Raw genomic sequence first — 21,777 nt, 5'->3', positions numbered from 1 at the left:
AGTTTACTTCTAAGTAACATTTCAGTTGTTTCAGTTGTATCTGACTCTTCATGACCCCATCTGGGGTCTTCTTGGCAAAGATACTAGAGTGGTTTATCATTTCTCTCTCTCACCCATTTTACAGATGAGGAAACTGAGGCAAACAGGGTCATGTGGCTAGGGTCGGCGGTCAGATTTAAACTCAGGTCTTCCTAACTCCAGGCCTGGTGCTCTATCCACTCTGTCACCTAGCTGCCCCAGGCTTTAGCCCTGCTGTAGTCCTGAACCCCAGAACTCATGAACTCCTAGGAGCCTCAGCCTACCACAGTAGCAGGATTACAGGTCTACACTACCACACCTACACTCATCTCATATATTTTAACCAGGGATGAGAGAAGATGAGAAACCATTATCAATGATGAACTTAAAATCAAAAGTACAAACACCAAGCAATTTTACCACAAGTTTAGGTCTTTAATCTGGAGCCTTTTCACTCTCTACCTTCACTTATGCTCTGTCAGGAATAAAATATATTATGATTACAAGAGAAACACATCACAAGCCTGATCACAGGCAGGCCCGGGGCTTTCTGCCTGGCTGTGATAAGAATGGATGATGGCGATGGTCTTGTAGCTTTTCACAAATTCAAGCACCAAAATGGTCAGAGGGCAATAAGAAGCTTCATTTAAAAGCAAACAAAAATCCTGAGTTGCTATTATTATAATGAAGTCAGCTCTGCACAATGTAAGTGAGAAGTAACCATTCTATCACTAGTGTTAAGAAATCAGAAAAATACATAGGTTTGAAGCAAGACATATCCGTTTCAGGATGTATGGAGAAATTACTTCACAGAGAATAAAAATAAATCCATGGGGCAAAGAGAGCAAGGTACTTCATACATTCATCAGAAACAATGGAAGCAAAAAGGACAGAATTCATGACACAATGGAAAGATATACTGAGAATGAGTGCAACTGCTTTGTGAAAAATGCCTAATCTTTTGGGCACTGAGTTGAGTACGCGCAGGTTGCTGTTTATCCTAGCAAAGAAACTCCGATAGTGCTTCAGGTGGTACGCCAAGCTATAAAGATAATTTATAAAACCCTTATGGTGAAGATCTGTCTGCTTGAAGCAGACAACTTCCACACAGGGAGGATTGGCATCTGACTCAATGATAAAGCTGTGTTCCTAGAGACAAGGAGATGTGTTGCCATGGTGAGGAAATTATTTTAGGCCCTTTAAGTCTGATCCTGTGTCTCCTCCGCTGGGCTTCATGTGGCAGGGCAGACTTACTGCCTCCCTAACTACCCCAGGGAAGGTATGAGAAGGATGGTTTTACTCTTTACAAGTCAAATTCACAAACAACAGGGAAAATGTGTGTCTTCTGTTGCACAAATAGTGATCTAGCTTTCCCACTAGTAATTTAAGAGTCAGAATTCTTATTTCCAATATGCTCATTTTAAAAAACAAAGCAGCTGCCACTGGGAAAAAAAGAAAGAAAGAAAAAACTCCCACTATCACACTCCTAACAGGCTCATTCTAAAATAAAGACAATAAGCTCAAATTGCAAAATCTCTGCTGCTGGTCAGGATAAATGAGTTGGAAAAAATGCCTAACGTACCCTTCCAAGGATGTATTATATCTGCAGGGTCCACTTGTTGTAAAACATTTTGTTCAGTAAAACAAAGAAAACTGTGCTCTAGTGGATGGGAGATCTGATCAATTTAAGACCTCCTCTACATATTTATGATAACTTTTCCTACTCCAAAGAAGCAAACTCTCACCCCCATCACTGGAATTCTTTTCTTGCTATTTTTAATAATGAGTTCTGGATTTTAGTTCTTTGTCTTTCAAAGTTCGGCTAACAGGAATTTAAGCTTCTCTCATTTTATGAAGGTATAATTTCCTGCTCTGGATAATTTTAGGGGTCCACAAAAGGCTGAATTTACCACATATTAGATGTTTTCCACAGAGAAAATTTATTTGGCAACAGAACACTGAGATATTCTAATGTGATTATTTCTCTTTGAAGTTAGACCAATGGGTTAATCTTAAATCACTTCTGTTCATTTCAAAGGTTTTTCACTGGCTCCCTTCTTCTTCCAATTATTTTTTCCTAGTGAGAAAAATGCCCTTTTCTTTCTTTTCTTTTTCTTTTTTGGGCTACATATCTACAGGTTTGACATACCCCCTGGCTACTGGCATGTATTCATTATCAAAATATTGGAATTTCCTCAGGGGTGTATATGTATATTATATTTATATATATATATGTGTGTGTGTATGTATATATGTATGCATATATGTATATGTGTGTGCATGCATATATACATACATATACATACACATACACAACAGGAATTCTTACCTCTTTTTCAACAATTTTTGGGATCTCAGCAATGAAAATTTAAAGTAAGCCAAGCAATTAGGTCCAAGCAAGGAGACCATCTAAATGTACCCTTCATAAGTCATTCATAAACTATATCATATTATGTTTTAACCCAAATCACAAAAAAAAGTGAAATCTAGAGAATTCAATTTCTCTCCTCTTAGTGGTCGGGTTTAAAAACAGAAAGATCTCAAGTATAATAATACATCTTAGCTTTCCCTTACTGTTAATTCCCTGCTCAGTGAGTTTGCCTTCTTTATACTGATCTCAATGCTACCGGCGTCCTGCTTCAGTTCCACTGGGGAATCGTCCACTCTAGCCACACCTTCGAACCTCTGAGATCTAGTTAACGAGGGGGAAAGCGTTGCTGTGGTACACTCTCTTTCTTTCTCTTCTTTTACGCCATTAAAAGTTTCTCCATTCACGCTGACTTTTTCATCTACCTGTAAACAGAAAAACAGACAAAACCCACAATACGACCTAGTAACCAGAGAATTTGGCAAAGGCAAAACATACAAATGATAACAAACCCACAGAAATGTGGAGTTTAAGAGTCTGGAGGAGCCTCAGAACTCATTTAGTCCAACTCATGCCCAAACAGGAAATCCTTACTACAGCCTAGCTGACAGTTACCTAGCTTTGCTTAAAGAGAAAAGCACTCTTTCTCAAGGCAGCAGATTCCAGGGAAGGATTGGTCAGGTCATTAGGAATTGTTCCAAACATCAAACCTACATTGACCTTTTTAAAGATCCAACCACTGAAACTTCCAATTGCTTCTAATTCTGACCACCAGGACCACCAACGAGCACAAAACTATTCCCTCATTCATTCTTAACTGAATCTAAGACGACATGATCACAGAGCCCTCCACTGCCCTGGCTGTCTTCCTCTGGATATTCTCCAATTTGTCCTAAAATGTGGCTCCCAGAACTGAGCAAACAGTTCAGACCTGACTTGGGTAGGGAAGACTCCAGTGGGTCTATAATCTGTCTATTCCTGGATGTGTTATTATTCTTGTTCAATCCAACTCTTCATGACCCCATTAAGAGGTTTTCTTGGCAAAGATACTGGAGTGATTTCCCATTTCTTTCTCCAATTCATTTTACAGATGAGGAAACTGAGGCAAACAGAGTTAAATGACTTACCCAGGATCACATGGTTAAATACATGTATGAGGCTGGATTTGAACACAGGAAGATAAGTCTTCCTGATTCCAAGTTCAATGCTCTATCCACTGGGCCACCTAGAGCTACTTCTTCTCTTAATGCTGCCCAAGAGTGTGGGTTCCCCACATTCATACTGCACTTGGGGTCCTCTAACCTACTCCTGCTCTCCTAGATATTTTTAGAACAATGTGTCTAGCTGCAGGTTTCAATCTTATGCTTGTAAAATTGAACCTGAGCATAAGATTTGATATTTATTTCTACTGAATGTGATCTTTTTCAGATTTTGCCCAGAGATACAACCCAGAGGCTTCCAAACTTTCTCAGTTCATGGTGCATTTAGTGTCTCTGTAATTTCTGCACAGATGCTCTAGGCCAAAAGAAATATCCTATAGTTATGTTTATTCAGTCCTAATATTACCATTTACTAAATAATGAGGTAAAAAATTTAACATCCCACCGCACCCTAGAAACCCCATGAGTTTGCCTGACAGCAGTTTGGGAATCATGGATCTAGCCTGTATTCCTTTTTATCAGTATCAGTATTACTACAACATCAAATAGAATGGGATACTTGAAGGTTTGGGAGTGTTTTAGGAACCAGAACTTCCAAATTCCAGCTTTTAAATCTTTACAAGAAGCTTTCACATAATATTTAAAAGGCAATCAGTCATATCCATAGGCTTCTTAAAATTCCTCTTTACATTATTTTCTTCCTGTTGTCCAGTTACTTATTATTACATCTTTACAGATGAGGAAACTGAGGCTCACAAATGTTAAGTGGCTACCCTGCGGTAACACAGTTTGTATTAAAGTCCAGAGCTGAACTCACATAATTCCAGGCCCAATACTCTATTCACTCCTCTACACTCCTTAATAGCACTGATGATTATGGTAATTTGAGGCAAGTAGGCTAAATATGTGAACAATTGCCTCTATCTGCATGATTTCTTCCCTGTTATTATTTGTTGTCTGCTGGTCTAGTTACATCTTATCTTTGATCATCAATGCTTCTTTTCTGCAACAAGGTGGTTCCTCCCAGGAAACCTCACTGCATATGTTAGAGCTGTTGAGGCAGTGGTAGCTGTCAGGCAGTGGTAACACTCAAGAAAGTCTCTGGTGTTCCAGGAAGCATGGTGCTGGCCAATGAGGCACCTCTAACTCACCCTTTCCTTGAAAGGCTCCATGTCCCTATGACCTACTCGGGTTTTACTGAAAGCATGGGAGGGAATGGACAGTCTTGTAGTAGGGACTATAGAGGTAAGGGCTTAGTACAATGAATCTATAAAGGCAAACTCTTTAAGCTTTTCAAGGCCTAATAAAACTTTCCAGTTCAATTACGTTACCCTAGTTTGCCACTGGAGGAAAAACCACCCTGTCCATATTTAACTCTGGGTATGGTTTTGTTTTTTTATCAGGAAAATGAGAAATGTTAGCACTTATATGAGGCAAACACATGAGATGGGGCAAAATATAGCATTACAGGAAGACTAGACTATCCCTCTCTATAACATTCCTATCAAAGCTCTTAAAACTAAAGCAAGCATTCTTAACTTTTTTTGTGTCATGGCCTCCCCTTCAGCTGTCTAGTAAAGACTATGGACCCATTCTTAGAATAACATTTTAAAATGCACAAAACAAAACATATCATATTTTAATACAACACAGTGGGACTACAAAATACAAAGGAAACTTATATTAAATTACAATTACTTAAAAGCAAAACCAAACCAAGGTCATGGGCCCCAGGTTAAAAGACCCTGGATTAGAGGGAGCAGGAAACACTCCTTCACAAGGATCGCATTTAATACTCAAAGAAAAGTAGGAGTAAAAGCTGTCACTATTGCTCAGACTTCTCATATAAGAGCAGTTCAGGACGCACAGTATAAAAGCACACAACTAATTCCTCAACAAGAACAGGCTACTTTTTTTTTCCTTTGTCTCAACTTAGTCTCTTCCATGCATTTTTTTTTTTTTTGCCTTTTGGAGGGCAGTTGGGGTTAAGTAACTTGCCCAAGGTCACACGGTTAGTTTTTTTTGTGTGGGTGTTAAGTGTCTGAGGCCAGAACTGAACTCGGGTCCTCCTGACTCCAGGGAGCCGCCCCTCTTCCATGCATTATAACAATCTCTGACTTCTGTACTGGGATAATTTATTAGATAAAGGGAGGGAGAATTGCTAAGAGTAAACCCTATACAATTGAAAGCTTTCAGCTTCTCAAAATCCAATCGCAGACTTCCATTACTCCCATTTCCACACTCCCATTTGTTTTGATGGCTTTTGATTATAATAGCCAACGTTGTCACAAAGTAAGGAGCCAATGATCCCATCAAATATTATTTCTGGTCATTCCAATGGACCAGGCTGAGAGAATCCTGGGAACAGAAGTGGAGGCCTAAGGGGCCGCGGGGAAGGAAACCACAACACTGGGGTACAAGTCATTCATTCTAATATTCCTGTTTAAAATAAAACATTATGCTATTTACATTAAGGAGGGCAAAGCAGACATCTGGGTTATCCACTCAGATGCAGAACTAAACAAACTCATTTCCTTCTCCTGCCCTGCATCATCTCAATGCGGTATCATTTTCATGAATAGCTTGCTTGTTAGTTTAAGCAGGTAACACAGCTATTCCAGAGCTACATCTGACTGAGTCTTAACTCATAGAGCTCGATGTAAAACAGGTCTGTGGGTCAGCTCAAGCTGCCTGGGCCCACAGAGACTGTCAAGCTGCTTCTCCATTTTATTTCATACTTCCTCAGAGTAAAATGACAGAAATTCTCAACCTCACCAAGTCAATTATATCAGGGAAATTTTCATTTGTCCTTTCGACAGAATCTATAAAATCATGACTTTAAAAATATAGCAAATGTAACGCTGATTACCTAAAAAAAAAAGCAAATTACTTGAAGACAAAAGGAAGTTGTGTCTGTAATGAAGCCAACATAATCTTTCTCTCTGTCTCTGTCTGTCTCTCTGTCTCTCTTTTCCTCCATCCCTCAGCAAAGGTCAGAAAGTTTAGGCTTGTGTACTTTGAAATTAAATGAGGAAGATAAACTACTTTGTGCTAACCAATTAATTTAAGTAAACAATGTCCTTGCACTCATAGTTTGAATCTCCTAGCAGTGAATTCCAGCTCTGTCTTCTGTGAAGCTATTATAACCCCATGTGGCTTAGAGTGATAATAGAAGCTGATTTTTCTTTGCCATGAAAAGAACTGAAGACAAAGGATGAATGCTCCCTTGTGATATAATCCCAACCCTTTCTCTCCAAGAATAAAGAGTAGAGTTTGAGGATATGGGCAGGATGCTTCAGTTTTCACAAGTTCCTTGGTTCTGGATCTGGTTTACATTTCTTTGGGTAGAACCTCCATAAGCAATAGGGCTTATAGTTTATATTGCCAACCCACTTTTCAGACAGAAGGGATAGCCAAGCATCAAAATTATCTTAACACCAGAGGTAGCAATGTGCCCTTTTCATTTGTTCACATTATTTTTTTTTTTGAAATTGCAATACCCTAGATATAACGATTATTTGATCTCATGGCACCTCTCTCTTAAAGGATGTATTTACTCTTCACAGGATATATTTGCTTCTTAAGTTATATTTTTGGAGAGTTTTGACATACCCTTTCAAATAATAATTTACATTAGTATAATACTTTAAAAATCATCATCTGTTTAACATATACTATGTCTAACAAAAGTAGCTAGGTGATGCAGTGAGTAAGATGCTGGAAACAGTGAGGAAGAAGTGAGTTCAAATCCTACCTTGGTCACTTAATAACTTTGTGACCTTCAGCAAGTCACTTAAACTCCTTTGGCCCAATTTTCCTCATCTATAAAATTGGGAATAATGACAGCACCCAACACCCAGGGTTTTTGTGAGGATTAAATGAGATCACATGTATAAAGAGCTTTGTCAGCCTTAAAGTGCCATAAAAATAGTAACTATTATTAATTCTTAGAACAACCCTGTGAAGGAGGCATCACAGCTTTTATTACTCCAATTTTACAGATGAGAAAATGGGGGTTAAAAAAATTTAGTGAATTGTCCTTTGCTGCCTATCTACTAAGCAACAGAGATGTCTTTTTGTTTCCAAGTCCAGAACCTAATACGCATCATGCTCCCTTTCCCAAGCAGATAACTGGAGCCACATTGGGGTACTGCAAAACCAGGGCTGAGAATCATTAGTGACAATCAAACCATCTCGGAGAACATATGGAACATATAGGCGTTGGTCTTGAATTGGACTGCATGAAGACTAAATCTCTGTTATTGTGGTTTAGAGGAGTAAGACCTCCTTCCTACTTATTATTCAACCCCAATCTGGAGGAACACTCACTCTGAAGCTCGATATTTTAGCTCTGTTTGAAAAAGGAAGAACTGCATTTTCTTGAATTAAGACTGACTTTTCTAGCCTGCCTCTTGGGAGTCCATTGTCTCATTCCATACTCAAGAAAGCCATTCCTACCTTAAAGGTTTTCAAAACCTGCTGCGTGTTTTTCGGCTGGTGGTAAGGCTTGGGTGTCAGCATAGGCACTGCTTTTGGAACAACAGTTTTGCTTGGAGATGTACTGCCTGCTGAAACGCTGGGGTCCAGTTCACTGGGGCGAGCAATGGTAGTTTCAACAGTGGCAGTGAATTTGGGAGGAGGCAGTGACTGTTGCCGCAAGTATTTCATGGGATTGGGGTCTTTCAGGGAAGATGAGTTTGGCTCTGTTGAATGGCTTCTTTCCAGAATTTTTGGCATCTCCAAGCGCTCCAGGACAGCCTCACTAATAGTAAACCTTTCAATGTACTGTTGGAGGATCCCTTCTGCCTCTTCACGGGAACGAGCATTCTTGTAGGCCTCATGCAGCTCTCTCTCCCTCCGTTCCCTAAATGGAGTTTGGGGGGGAAAGCAACAATAGAGATGCCATTGAAATGCTTTGCAAAGATGGCCATTGAGGCAGGTACTGCAGGAACAATACAAGAACTCTATTTGTTGGCTAATTTGCAGAGTAAGCATTATGGCACCTAGGATAAAACCTTTGTGACCTTTCTTTTAGATTTAGTTTTGGTTTCACATGGACGCTTAAAATAGAATTTTAGGTGACTGCACGGCTAAGACTATAATGAAAGACTTAAAAATATATATACTGTATATTAAAAAAAAAGCCACCCACTTTTCCTGAACAATCTCTCTGTAGGTTTTAATGCTTTTCCTCCGTTCACTTGTTCCATCACCTCCAGCCAATAATCTTTCCATTTTTTTCCTCTCAGCTTCTTTCTTGATTAGGTCCTGGGATGCACTTCTTCTACGGCTTTTCCAACGAGCCAGGTCCTAGAAAGGAGGAAAAATAACAAAACGAAGTTCTCCTTCAGAGATTCACATTATCAAATACATGCCACCCCTCTCCTCAAGAACTTTTCACTTTAGTCACCATTCCAACTTGTTTGTAAGGTGTTTCTGACAGTCAAGTCAACAAGCGTTTATCGAGTGCTTACACTATACACCAGGAACTGTACAAAGCACTAGAGTTAGAAAAAAAAAAAAGGGCAAAACATAGCCCAGCCCTCGAGGAGCTCATATTCTAATGGGAGAGACACCATGCAAACACATATATACATAGCGTAAATGGAAAATAATCTCAGAAGTAAGGCAAGAGAAGTAGAGAGGAAGCAGGGGAACTGGGACAGGGAAAAGGCCTCCTATAAAAAGCAGGAGTGGTGCAGAGGCTTGAAGGAAACTAGGAGATGAGGAAATGGAGTGTTTGTTTCCTTTTCTCCTTTTATTTTTTCTCTGGATTGTTCAGAAGTGGTTCATTTTGTCTTCAGCTCTAGAATCAATCGCACAATGGGACTGTTCATCTGTAGTGGACTTCCAGGGACCTCCATCACAATAGAATTATGCTTTCAAAATCTTTTCTACACAATTTACAATTTCTATAGAGCAAACCATTTGTGGTAATTACAGTACTACCATCAAGAGAGCCTCACCAATTAATTCCAGGTTAACACAGCTTCCTGCATTAAAATGATAGCCTTCAACCACTACTTAGTCCCCAAGCTACATGTCATTGACTACCATTAGCATAGTCAGACCAAGGTTATCTTATTGAATCCCAAGTTTCATAAAGCAAGGAATATTTTTTTCCCTGGCAATAACTTAGGACACAAGAAGGGAGAATGTATTTAAGGAAGAAATGTGTTCAAATGAATTTTGATTCATGTTCAGAGTTCTGAACCAATATGTAGTGCTAATTTTCTAATGATTAGGTATAGGATTTGATAAGAGAACAGATGATACGGATTCTACCTGCTGCTTTGTTTTATGTGTCTTTTGTAATGAGAACCACACGCTATCCCAATTTCCAATTAACTCATAGCTTTTACAACTGCCTTTTCCAACATATTCTGGTCCATATATCCTAATGCTAGATGATATGAATGTACATAAGATTTGTGATTTTGTCGGCAAGAGAGAACTCCCAGTGTGGGGATTAGTTTCACCAAGCAGGTTCTATCCCATCAATGACTTAGAAGATAAGTCTTTAAGGTTGGTAAGGCTTATAGAGTGATTTAAGTGACTTGCTCAGGGTCACACAGGTGAGAAGTAAATAAAGGCCTTCCTGATTCCAAGCCCAGCAATCTTTACACTGTGACATACTGCTGCCTCTGCTAGACAAATCTAAAAAACAAAAAAACAAAATCCCTACACCTACATCATGTCACATTTCTGTTCAAATACCTTCAATGGCTTCCTATTTCCTACCTTTATAATCTCACTCTTAATTTGCATTTCACATAGCACTTGAAGGTTGACAACAAGCTTTCTTCACAACCATCCTTTGATGCAGTGTAAATATTAATAAATATGTAAACTCTTAAGGGTAGGAACTGGGTTTTTGGGGAGAAGGGAAAGATAGCCTTTTTTGTATTTCAAGAACTTAGTAGTTCCTAGCACATAGAAGATACAGAACAAATGCTTGGGGGTTGACTGAAGATCACGTAATCTCATGTGGTGATTTGGTGTTGCCCATTTTACAGATCCGCAGAACGGAGGTTTGGCCCCACTTAGTGCCAGGCCTCAGATTCAGCGGGATTTCACAGCAGCCTGGAGCTGTCCTTACGTCTTGCCATTTGTCATCCTCTTCCTTCAGCTGGCTGTTGATAAACTGCAGCTGTTCCTGCCGAGCCTTGCTGTGGGGCTGCACAGTGGCTTCTTCTTCACACCGCATATCAAGCATACTCACGCTCCTAAAAGCAGAAAAATTTAAAATGCAATGATCAGCAGCACAGGCAGGCAAGGTACTTTTCTCCAGTTTCTGTAGCATTCCACCACAGGGGAATCTTAGCTCTTAACAGCTTCTTACAGGCGGACGCTTTAAGGCAAAAGCAAAGTTATCTCTTTTAGAAGCAGCAGAAACTATCAAATAATAGCCGTGGTCTACCCTAGAGCAGTGGTGTCAAACTCACAAAAATGGGGGTGCCACTAAACTGCACAGCAGGGTCAGTCCTTGAGGGCTGGCAGTGGCTTAGAAAACCATGGGTTTAGAGGCTTCTTTTTGAATTATATATCAACACATTAAAATCAGATAGGAACTACATTTTAATCTAAAATTTCTGCTGAGGTACCTTCCGAGTAGTTTTATTATTTCAGTCTGAATATGCATTTTACACCCTTCTTTAAAGCTGACAACATGCTTTCTTGCCAACAATTCTGGGATGTAGGAAGTATGAATATTAAATAGCATGTAAACTCCTGCCTTTATTGAGGGCAAGGATTTTCTTTTGCCTCTTTTTGTATCCCCAGAGCTTAGGGCAGCATGTGGTACAGAGCAGGAGCCTATTAGGGCAGCATGTGGTGCAGAGCAGGAGCCTAATACACGTTTGCTGACTATTGATTGAATCTGGTTCTGGCTGCACTTTGGAGAGCTATGGGCCCCGTCTGACACCTCTGCCCTAAAGATTCTAAATAAGCACTTCAGCACTACCAGCCTCTACTATTCCTTCTGGCTAAAGCTGAATCCTGATGGCCTTTGTCTTTAAAGATGAACTTGGTTGATCTTTACTAAGTCTTCACAAGTGCAAAAGCCAAAGAAAACTCTTTCTAAAAAAAAAAAACAGAAAATACTGTTGTTTGAATCTTCAAATTTCTGTGATCTTACAAGGTATTAACAATAAAAGAAGGGAATGGAGAAGGGAGGTACTGGCAGGATTTGAGGATACACCCCTGGAAAAAGCTATACAAAGTCTGTCCTGAGATTCGCATGCAATGAAAATCATTACATTATGTTCCTTGGTGTAAAGACCTTGCTTCAATCCTTTCTGAATTAATACCAGCGTTTCTGAGCTATTTGAAGTATTTTTTTAAATAGAGGAAAAGAACAAAAACTGTAAAATAATATCCACTTTCTATTTTTGAAATCCCCAGGGATTTTATTTTATTTTTGCTAAAGATGTCTCTGAACTTACTCTTTGAAGAAAAGAAGGATGTAGTAACTATTAAAAAAAAATCCTGACAAGCTGTGGCAACGCTCCATATTTTGCCCAAGATGTTCCAACCTTGTGCAAGCACACAGCTGTTCACACTGCCCTTGGTTACGCTGAACGAAGAAGCAACAGGATGAAAACAGCAGCCAAAGATGAAGGGAGACCTTCTAACTCTTCAAGGGCAGAAGAGGCACATTCCCAGGAAAAGCAAAGGCACTTTGTGCAGATGACAAGCATGAAGCAGAATTTAACTACCCAGAACACACTAGCCTTCATGAGAGAGAACCTCAGGTGCTAGTTAAAAAAAAAAATAGGCATGCACATTCATATGGGGTAATTTCAAAGCAGAGGACAGATGTCATTAGTAATATGCCCCAAGACAGCTATTTATAATCGGCAGCAGAGACATCAGACGAAGATAGAAAGTTCAGGAGCAGGTACTACCCAGAAAACTCCCTGTATCCAATGAATGGGAGCTCAGCTTCATTTCCCTTGACTTCAGCCTACATCACTATCTGGGGTTACATCCCTCTTCTTACTATAGTGCACCCAGTGCTTCTCACAGTACCTGGAACACAGTAGGTGCTTAATAAATGCTTCTTCCCCAACTGTCAGGAAAATTATATCTGGTAACAGAGAATGACAAACAGATCTGGGGGAGAGTCTGCCTGCCAAAGGGAAAGAAAAGCAGCTCATTTTGCTACTGCACCAAATGTGGCAGATACTTCTATTTTAATGCCTCACGATAACTGCTTGGATTTATCAGTAGCCACAAAGATGAACAGCATATTAAAAAAGAGAATCTGTAATTTCTATGGAATAACTGATCCTAATGTATTTTTAATTATTAGGGGATGTTTTCTAAGACCCCTATAAAACTTACTAAGTAAGGGGAGAAGGCTATAAAATATCAGTTAGTAACTTTGCATTAAACCTGACAGATAGTTATTTATGATCTGCAAGGAAGGGTGCCATTCCCTTTCCTCCTTCCCATCCAATCCCATTCCCACCAGGTCTTACCTCTAAACAGTCTTTATTGCCACCTCCAATTCAATCACTTCAACTCTGGGGTCACTTTAAGGTATTCTGAAATCTTTATCAGTGGCCCCAGAAGAGGTTTGCTTCTCTGAAATATGCCCTTCCTTCTAATTCACCAATGTGATGGCTGACTTGGGAGAAGAAAAATGGAATCCCTTTTTCTAAGATCAATTTTTAAGTTTTCCAAAAGTCAGACTTTTAAACTGAGCCAGATTTTAATACTAGATAGCCAGGGTACCCTAAAAAGGATTCCAGAAATAATACTATATCTTTTTTTGATTATTACTTTAAATTTGGGTTGGTATTCTGAACAGGAATTTCAGAATCACACAGAAAAACAGACAAATGGGTCCCTTCAGGCTAACTGAGCCCTAAAGCTAACTAGTAAAATAACAAGAGGAACAAGTTTTTTCCCATCCCATCCCGCCCCCCCCCTCCTTATGCCCTAGGAAGGATAACAGGCTCCTAGCTGACTCTTTAGTAACCGGGGAAAACACTAATCATGCCAAAGAAATAAAAGAGGAAAGGTCCTTTTCTGGTCAACTCAAAAATAAAAAAAGGGGAACCAAAAAGGTTAAGGAATTGGTAATCATAAGCAGAAAACGGGCTGAGTCACCAATCAGAAGAGTTTCTCCAGTTCAGAGATTAGACTCAATCTGCAGAGTGAAAGGAGAAGTGTATCTTTGTAAAGAGGAGATGGTGCGGCCCAGAAGGCCGGAGCACCGTGGCGTGCTTGAAATAGATTTTGTTCCTCTCAGGTAAAGTTCAATCTGTTTCATGAGTTGTCATCACAAGGGAGCTTTTCTGTAGGACTCAATAGTCTCCCCTAGTATTGTATTATATAGGAATCCAAGATTCTCTGGGGCAAAAGCTAGGTAACCTTAAAAGAGATTCTGGGAACTGTCTCAGTGCCTGGGTCACAGGGTAGGACATGAAGACACCAGGAGATCCTTGTGATATTTAAATGTTGACTTCCTTGTGGGTGAGATTGTGGGGGGTGAAGCAATAGTAAAATTGAGGAAAAGGATAAGGGGAAGGAATAGTCTATGTGAGACATGAATGAGCATTTTGTGCAGTTAGAAGAACATTTGGTTATTTCCAATTTCTTTGTGCCATTCTGATCCTTACCATGGACTGGCTGGATTTTAAAACTGTGTTGTTTACTCTGATTCTATTTTAAATCATTAGCCAAAAACAAACAAACAAACAAAAAAACCAAACCAAGATGGTATTTCAGGAAGGAAGGTCAACATTCTGTTCAATATTTCTACGTAAGGTCAGCTAAGGAAAAAAACAATTATATTCAGTAGCCATTGCTTATTCTGTTTGGTCAACCTAGTTTTGTAAATTTGGAAATCTTTTTTTTTTTCTTCTCCAGGCCCCTCTTTGGCTCATGAACTAAGCATTTCTACAGATGAGCTGTTTTCTGAAAGTTCAGCTCAACATTCTGAAGCCTTTCTAATTTGAGAGTTCTTCAGTACTATCTTTTCTTGTTTTACTCTTTTAAACATATTTCAGGAAAACTTCATGACAGGAGTGCCCTGATTTACCTGTGACCCGAAGGCATCAAAATGTTTCTGAAAACCAAATCCAAGCAGTGAATTTTGCCTATCAAGTTCTTTTTCTTTTTTCTTTCTGGTAGATAGAAAGGGGGAAAGATTTATTTTGAGTGTACATCTTAACAATTTCGTTTCACGTAAGTTCAAATACTCATATCAGAACGCCATCAACATAAGGAACCAAAGCTAAATTTTATAATCTATTTCACTGAACATCGCCAGCTTAATTCAGTAGCTCTGTTCCTTAATGTGAAATTTCGAAATGTTGAAATATGAACCAAGAATGGCACACTGAAAAGCAATTGGTGCTTGGCCCAGACAAGGCTTACATTCCTTCAAAAGGCACCAACTGCAGTTCTAAACCAGCTGGCATCTTTTACCAGGAAAAAAAAACAACAACAGAAAGTGTCCATTTGCAAAGACTTAATTTTACAAAATTTTATTTATGACCTTATAAAAGTGTTCTTTATGTGTTTTCTGCCCTCATTTAATGGAATTTCCATTCAGCAAACATTTGTTGAGTTCCTACTACGCACACATGTAATCAGAGCTAAGGCTGGAAGAGAAGACTGGGAGTATATGGTTATTTATATAGTTCAAAGGAGTCAAAAATCAGCACCATATAGAAAATGCATCAGTGAATCCCTATCAGTTAAAATCTAGGTGATTCAGTCAAAGGTTAAACTGTCACTATTAAGGGATGAGAAAGACAACTTTCAACCTACTGAGCAAGTAATTAGCCGACTGTGTCTATATAGAAGGACTCAAATCAGAAACTTTTCTCCTATTTATAACATAGCAAATTTAACAATTAGCTAAAAATGGGGAAATCTAATATTTAAAAACAGACATTAATTATTTTCAGGTTTGGTTAGAATGTGAATTTTTAACCTCTGAAATGGACTAGTTAACTAGCAATCATATTTACTAAGAAAGTCCTAATTTACGTCTCCCAATCCCCCATCTCTTTTTCTCTCTTTTTTTTAAGCACTGAACTCTAAAAAAACCCAAAAGTTTTAGTCCTAAGAGTTCAACATTAACATGTAAATGTTTTGCCTGACACAGTAAGGATCTGGACTCTGAGTCTATAATTAGTGGTTAAGGATTTATTTTCTTAGCTTAAATTTGTGGCCAAAGGATTTACTATATTATTGTTATTCTAAGATTCAATTTATACAAGAATGAAATACATCTGACTTCTAATTTTTTGGGGGGGTGGGGTGGGGGGGGAGGATAACTGAATACCTTAGTGGGCATACAAATTCCAAAGCCAGAAAAAAGAGCGCAGATGACAGCACTGCCATTCTGATGATGGGTGAATGTCAAGTTTGAAGCTTCAGCCATGTATATTAGTATCATGCTTAAGTTACTTTCTAATTCATTTCTGCAGCAAGAGAACACATGGTCTCCATTCCAAGTTCAAGTACTTTCCTTCCCTGAAGCAGCACGTGGAAGAAAGCCATTCAATTTTGTTGTTGCATCCCTCGCATTTTAATTAGTGGTAAGTAATGGAAACATGCAGTTTAGACTATTTTATTAAAGTAACCCTATGAATATGAGACAACTTACTCTGCGTCATCAGACAGAGCAGTTCTGGGGCCGTATCTACAAGACCAAATAAAAAATTAGACAGCACACAAAGTTAACATTGCACATAAAACCAAATGAAAACTGCTCATAACATGAGCTCCAAACCTTTTTTTGCTGAATATACTAGAAAAGAAATGTGTCATTAGGCAAATTTCATTATTCATCAACTATATAAATGGAAGAAAAACTTTTTAGATTTTGTTGCATGTGCTAATTCGGGACAAAGCAATGTAAAACCCAAGAAAGGAATAAAAAACAATTTACATATTACCTACAAGAGACAGGCTCAGTTGATTTTGAATGTTAAAAAAGAAGGTAAAGTATAAAAATGCAGAGAAAAGTCAACATTAAAAATAATGTGTATTGTTACTAACCACAACAAGAAAATTGTTAATGCTTTTGTGTTTGTAATAGTGGGCTGTAATTGACTCCCAACATAAAAGCCAGATGTCACTGACCATAACCTTAGGTGTTAATGCATTTACACAAATTACATCAAAGCTAATTGGCAGTATTTGGGAAACAAACCAGAGCACCAATCAGTGCCTTCAGCAGTCATTTGATAGAAACCACAACTCCTTTATAAAACTAACCTTGGATTTTAACCTACTACAATTTGAAAAAGAAAATTTCTTTGGTTATTTTGTATTTTTCTTATAATTTAGATTTACAGAAATATTATCTTTTGTAGTACAGTCACGTTAGTAGGCAAATACAAATATAAGTTCTACTTTGCTAAAATATAGAATAAAAGGTGTTCAGTATAGAAAACCAATAGAATTTATTAGCATATTTTAAATATATTTTTAAAAGAAGCTCCCTTTAAATACACATCTGAGGAAAGGTCAATTAAAGGAACAGCATCTTGCCTCAAAAGTTGATTATCTCTACCCTGTATGGGTAGGGAATTCTTTAGGCAATGGATAATACCCTGTTTTTGGTTCCCAATAAACTGAATTGAGAAAAATCTGCTGGCTGATCTTAGGTGCTAAAATAATACATAGAAAGAGAGGCAATTTATATGGATCTCTTTCCTGCAATTCCTCAAAGAATTAAAAGAAATACACAAAAAACACATCATGTTTTAATTGCTTTGTGGCAACATACCCTCATCTGAAGTGGTTATCATTCATGGTGGTGACAAGTGTGCAAATGCCAGATTTGAACTGAGACAAAGCAAGATGGAGGCTGGCTAAGGTGGCTGTTTTCAAATTGGCGAGGGTTCATCAACTGGAAATAAGACTCTTTTGCTGTTTGTCTCAGGGAAAATTTCAGAATGTGCTAAGGTTCAGACTAATAGAAACCAATTTTCAAAACTATTAGGAAATTACAGCGGACGTAGCATTCCAATAGGAATCTATGAGCACCGGTATTTTTAAGAAAGAATGGCCAATGGCAGGATGGATGTTTACTTGATTTATCAATAGGCCTTCTAGAGTTGTAATGGATCTAAGTTGAGGATAAACTAAGAAAAGCAGATACAAAGCAGTGTTTTCTTGACTACCCATGATGATGATAGAAAGCAGAGGAACAGAGAATTCTAAATAACCTGTACACCAGAAACAATTTATGTTCTGGTATATGTTTTTTGTACTTAAATTTTAACATGTGTGTTCGGAGAATTTACCTTATTTCAAATGAAGTCATCCTATAAATACCTACTCATGAAATGCTTGAAAACTGTCCAGATTTGCCATTCTGCCCCTATCATTCCCCCATAACACATAACAAACTAGGAATAAAGAAATGCTTCACCTCTCAGACTGAAATAAGGCATCAACTTAAAACACAGATGTTCTCGCTGGCAATGGAAAGTTAATTAGTGCTTTGATTTCAAAGATCTTTCTTGCTGATCCTACTAGATACATTCAAAAGAACAGTAAATGGAAATAATACAAATTATCAATAAAGGACTCAATTATATGATTGGGTGCTATCGAGAGGAAGCTGAAAACAAGATATGTCAATGAGAAGTCAAGAGTAAATTCTATGGTATGTTAATGAAACTCAAATTTAGGGAAGTGAATTTAACATAATTAAGTTAAATATGGCATATATGTTATGTTTATACAATTTTTCAGCACTTTTAAAGCATCTGAAAATAGTTATTTTTGGTACCTACTTTCACTGGGCTGACTGACACTCACCACATTTTACCTCTGAAGAAGTTAATGATAGATACCAGATAAGAACTTTTGAGGACAATGTATAATCAAAGAATTATGCTCTATAATTACACTAATCATCCTTACTTACACTAAATTTACTAGATTCACCTATTATTTTAAACAATTGGGGTTTCCCTTCTAATTCACTACTACCCTTCAATTCAGGTCTGGAATTCCATATTTTCTCATCAAATTTAACCTATTGAATATTTAATTTTATATACACTTGCTTTCAAGAGGATCAAGGATACAATGGTCATGCACTGTCTTGGTTACATGGTGTAAATTGTGGTGTAAAAAGCCCGGGAGTGTTATTAATCAGATGTGTTCCTGAAATTCTCTATGCCTCACTTGTAAAATAAGGCTAGCAATATTTGCTCTATTTTTCCTGTGAGAAGTTTGTAGGATGAAATGAGATGTGTATTTTGAAAGGGTAAAAATACAAGTTATATAGCCAAAAATGGGTTTTATCCTTATTTCCTGACACCAGGGTTAGGGCGCAATTCCATTATTATTCAGGAGGAAATGTTGAACTGGTGATGAGTTTTCTGGCATAGTCACTGGCAACATTTGCAAAGAGCCTTTTTCCCTCAAAAAATTCCATCTTCTTAGCCAATGCTTTCAATTTTAACAATCCAATATTTGCTTAGTTGAATAATATATGATCAGGCAAAAGTCAGTGCTTTTCCCCTGTGCTGACCAGGTTAAACACATGGTAAATTAACTACTTTCACTTAGACTGGCAATATAGGGTTGGTCTTGTCAAAATTTCAAGCAAAACATGCACCTCTGGGAAAGGATCTTTTTTCATTCCCCATCCTGTACCTAAAATCAAATCATTATCATCTTGCTGGGTCCCATACGGAGTAAGCAGTTGATAATATTATGAGGATGATCGATACAAATTGATGATTTGTCCCTTAGGGCATTAGTAGAGACCCATCCATACCAGACCTTACCTCCTTTCCCCACTGGAAGTTGGAAGTTCTTAACCTGATCCTGACTGACAAATAAGACTAAGCATACTACATGCAAATTCAGTTTTCCCAGTTAGTAGTTAGTGATCCCATTCTACCAAAAATTCAGATAGAATGTTGTAAGGGCCATAGTGTGCTGACCCCTCAAAAGAGTTTACCTTTTGGACCTTTTAACACTAAAAATCATTACTTCAACTCCAGTGGGTCCAATCAATTCCAGTCTTTCAGTAGTGAGCACCAAGGGATGAGTGCCCCTAAAGCTTTCAAAGAAATCCAATTCAACAAGCACTTATCAAGCAAGATTTATCTAGAATCCATCTTGGGAACAAAGTGGCAATGGCAGAGCATAACCTGCTGACCTCTCCTCTTTCTTTTGAAGTCCCTTGGTAGATTCCTCCCCATCCTGCTGCTTTGCAAATGGAACCGGAAGGAACTGGTTTGAGTTGAATGCAGTGTGCTTTAGGAATGCCCCTGTTCTTCTAGCCATCATGTCATCTTTCTGTGGGTCGGGCATTTTCCTTTGCCCTCGGGCTCCACTGCCAAGCTGGACACCAGGATTCATCATCTTCTCAAGACTCTTTTCGGCCCCTGTAGTCCCATTCACAGGGGCAACAGAGTTTTCTCTAGGACAACATTTAGTTGGGCCAGTCACACGGATGGTTATTGCCAAGGCTATTTTCAGAAGCAGTGCTCACTAGGCATTAAAGGAATAAGACCAGAGCTAATGTCCACAGCAGTGTCAGAAGCATGTATGACAAATGAGTAAGGAATTACTATTTTAACAGCACAAACTTTCATTATGCTTTGGGCAAGTGAGAGACAGCAGTTAGTGTAACTGGTACTTACATGGCAGCATATTTCCAATGAAGGTTTTCCTAATCCCAGTGATAAAAAATCTCTAAGAACAAAACAATTCACTGCACACAAAACCAACATGCAAAACAAACAACAATACCACCCAAATCTTAAGGTCTCTATCCATTCTTTTTACAGGAAATTCAGAAGGCACAATTGTGACCCATACAGGGTAACTCCATTCCATGCTACATAAATCATTAATTGTAGCGTATCTCTCTCAAGCTGGATGGAACGGCCGTACACCATGAGACAGCACAACATGAAACGCAGGCAAGCAGCTCACAGTTGTTGGCTCCTGCTCTGACATCTTCCATTCTTTAGCTCAGTCTCCAAATCTCCTTTAGTAAGCCTATCCTCTTTTTGGTCATACTGTGGCAGCTGGCTGGATGTGGCTGAAGCCAGAGAGCACAGCTTTGTTACTGAGGCAACATGCATGCTGGAAGCGCCCACCCTGCTGCCAGTGACTAATCTTCTTTGGAAGTTGGGTCCATGTTCAGCTCTCACCTTCCTTGCTGCTTTCCAGAGAGTCCTCCAAGATGTAGGCCTTCTGCTTCTGCACCTCGTCCACGACTGCAGATGCAGGGCTCCCTTTGCAATATTCATCTAAGCTGGAATATGCTAGTTTGCTGGTAGTAAAGCATTGATGGTACAAAGGAAGAAAGAGGGAACAAAAGAGTTGGAAAATGTGGGAGCAGGGAGAAAGCTGAAGGGAGCTGATTAACAAGTGGAGATAGATTGATAACTGACTGGTTAGTACCAAAAAATTTCCTAGAAATGCTTACCATTTCCAATGGTGATGAATAAACTTAGTTGTAAGTATATAAATGTTAGCAGGGGGACTTAGACATGACATACAAGTAAGACACAGACGCCATATTAATGCTTAAGTAAATGGGATTCTCAGGATTACAATTATGAGGCTGAATGTCTCTGTGATCTCATACCCTTACCTACCAATAAGGATCCTTAATCTTCACAAAAACCAAGCTGTGTGTATGCTACCGTGCTTATAAGGGAAAGAGAGAGAACATGGAAGCCTCTCCTGTAGAATTTCCTATCTACTTTGGCCTTTACATCATGAATTCAAGTGCAAAGGAAGAAGTCTGGAGAAGTGACAGAAAATCATTCTGTTCCTACTGCTTGGTGGGGAAGCTGGATTTCTTGGGTTATCTGGAGTTTCCATTAACCCTTCCTTTAAACCCTTTCTTTCTGAAAGAGGGATTATCTCATAATAGTTTTTTCCTTTATAGAGAGTCCAGTAACACATAGTTGAGGTCCTCACTAGCAGGCACAAGAACCTGGAAATGAGGTTCAAAGGCCTGTGGAAAACTACATCATCAAACAGCAGGTTGCTGTCAAAACCATGACCATACGTGTAAATATCATTGAACTAAGACCTAAAGCTGCAAGGTGACTATAAAAAGACTTTCAGCTCCACTAGAGATCTATTTCTTTTCTAATATGAGAGAATAAAATAAACTTTTTTTAATATGGGATGGAGATTTGGAGACCCAGAATTTGAACTTATATCATTGACAACATCCATATTTTTCCTCCAGGAGGTTTCACAGAATGGGAA

General features: G+C 38.6%; 1 protein-coding gene across 19 annotated transcripts in view; it reads right to left on the bottom strand.

Annotated features, from left to right (window-relative positions):
- LIMCH1 (LIM and calponin homology domains 1) overlaps positions 1–21,777 on the bottom strand; it is a 384,992-nt gene that overhangs the window by 50,659 nt on the left and 312,556 nt on the right. For 9 of the 19 annotated variants that reach the window (XM_069105135.1, XM_069105132.1, XM_069105134.1 and 6 more), the window contains 8 exons: positions 20,703–20,824; positions 20,482–20,590; positions 19,700–19,963; positions 16,175–16,210; positions 10,646–10,772; positions 8,699–8,856; positions 8,005–8,410; positions 2,593–2,811 (listed from right to left, as the gene is read on the bottom strand). In XM_069105135.1, the coding sequence (XP_068961236.1) occupies positions 2,593–2,811; positions 8,005–8,410; positions 8,699–8,856; positions 10,646–10,772; positions 16,175–16,210; positions 19,700–19,963; positions 20,482–20,590; positions 20,703–20,824 (1,441 nt within the window). The remainder of the gene's footprint in view (positions 1–2,592; positions 2,812–8,004; positions 8,411–8,698; positions 8,857–10,645; positions 10,773–16,174; positions 16,211–19,699; positions 19,964–20,481; positions 20,591–20,702; positions 20,825–21,777) is intronic. The other 10 variants (XM_069105142.1, XM_069105148.1, XM_069105146.1 and 7 more) reach the window with 3 other exon arrangements.

Source organism: Petaurus breviceps, unplaced genomic scaffold (assembly GCF_028583685.1).
Source record: "Petaurus breviceps papuanus isolate PSGF00001 unplaced genomic scaffold, PetGlider_PUasm1.0 76, whole genome shotgun sequence".
Lineage (NCBI taxonomy): Eukaryota > Metazoa > Chordata > Mammalia > Diprotodontia > Petauridae > Petaurus > Petaurus breviceps.
Note: the sequence above shows the minus strand (reverse complement) of the source record. Positions and strands in the feature narration are given on the sequence as shown.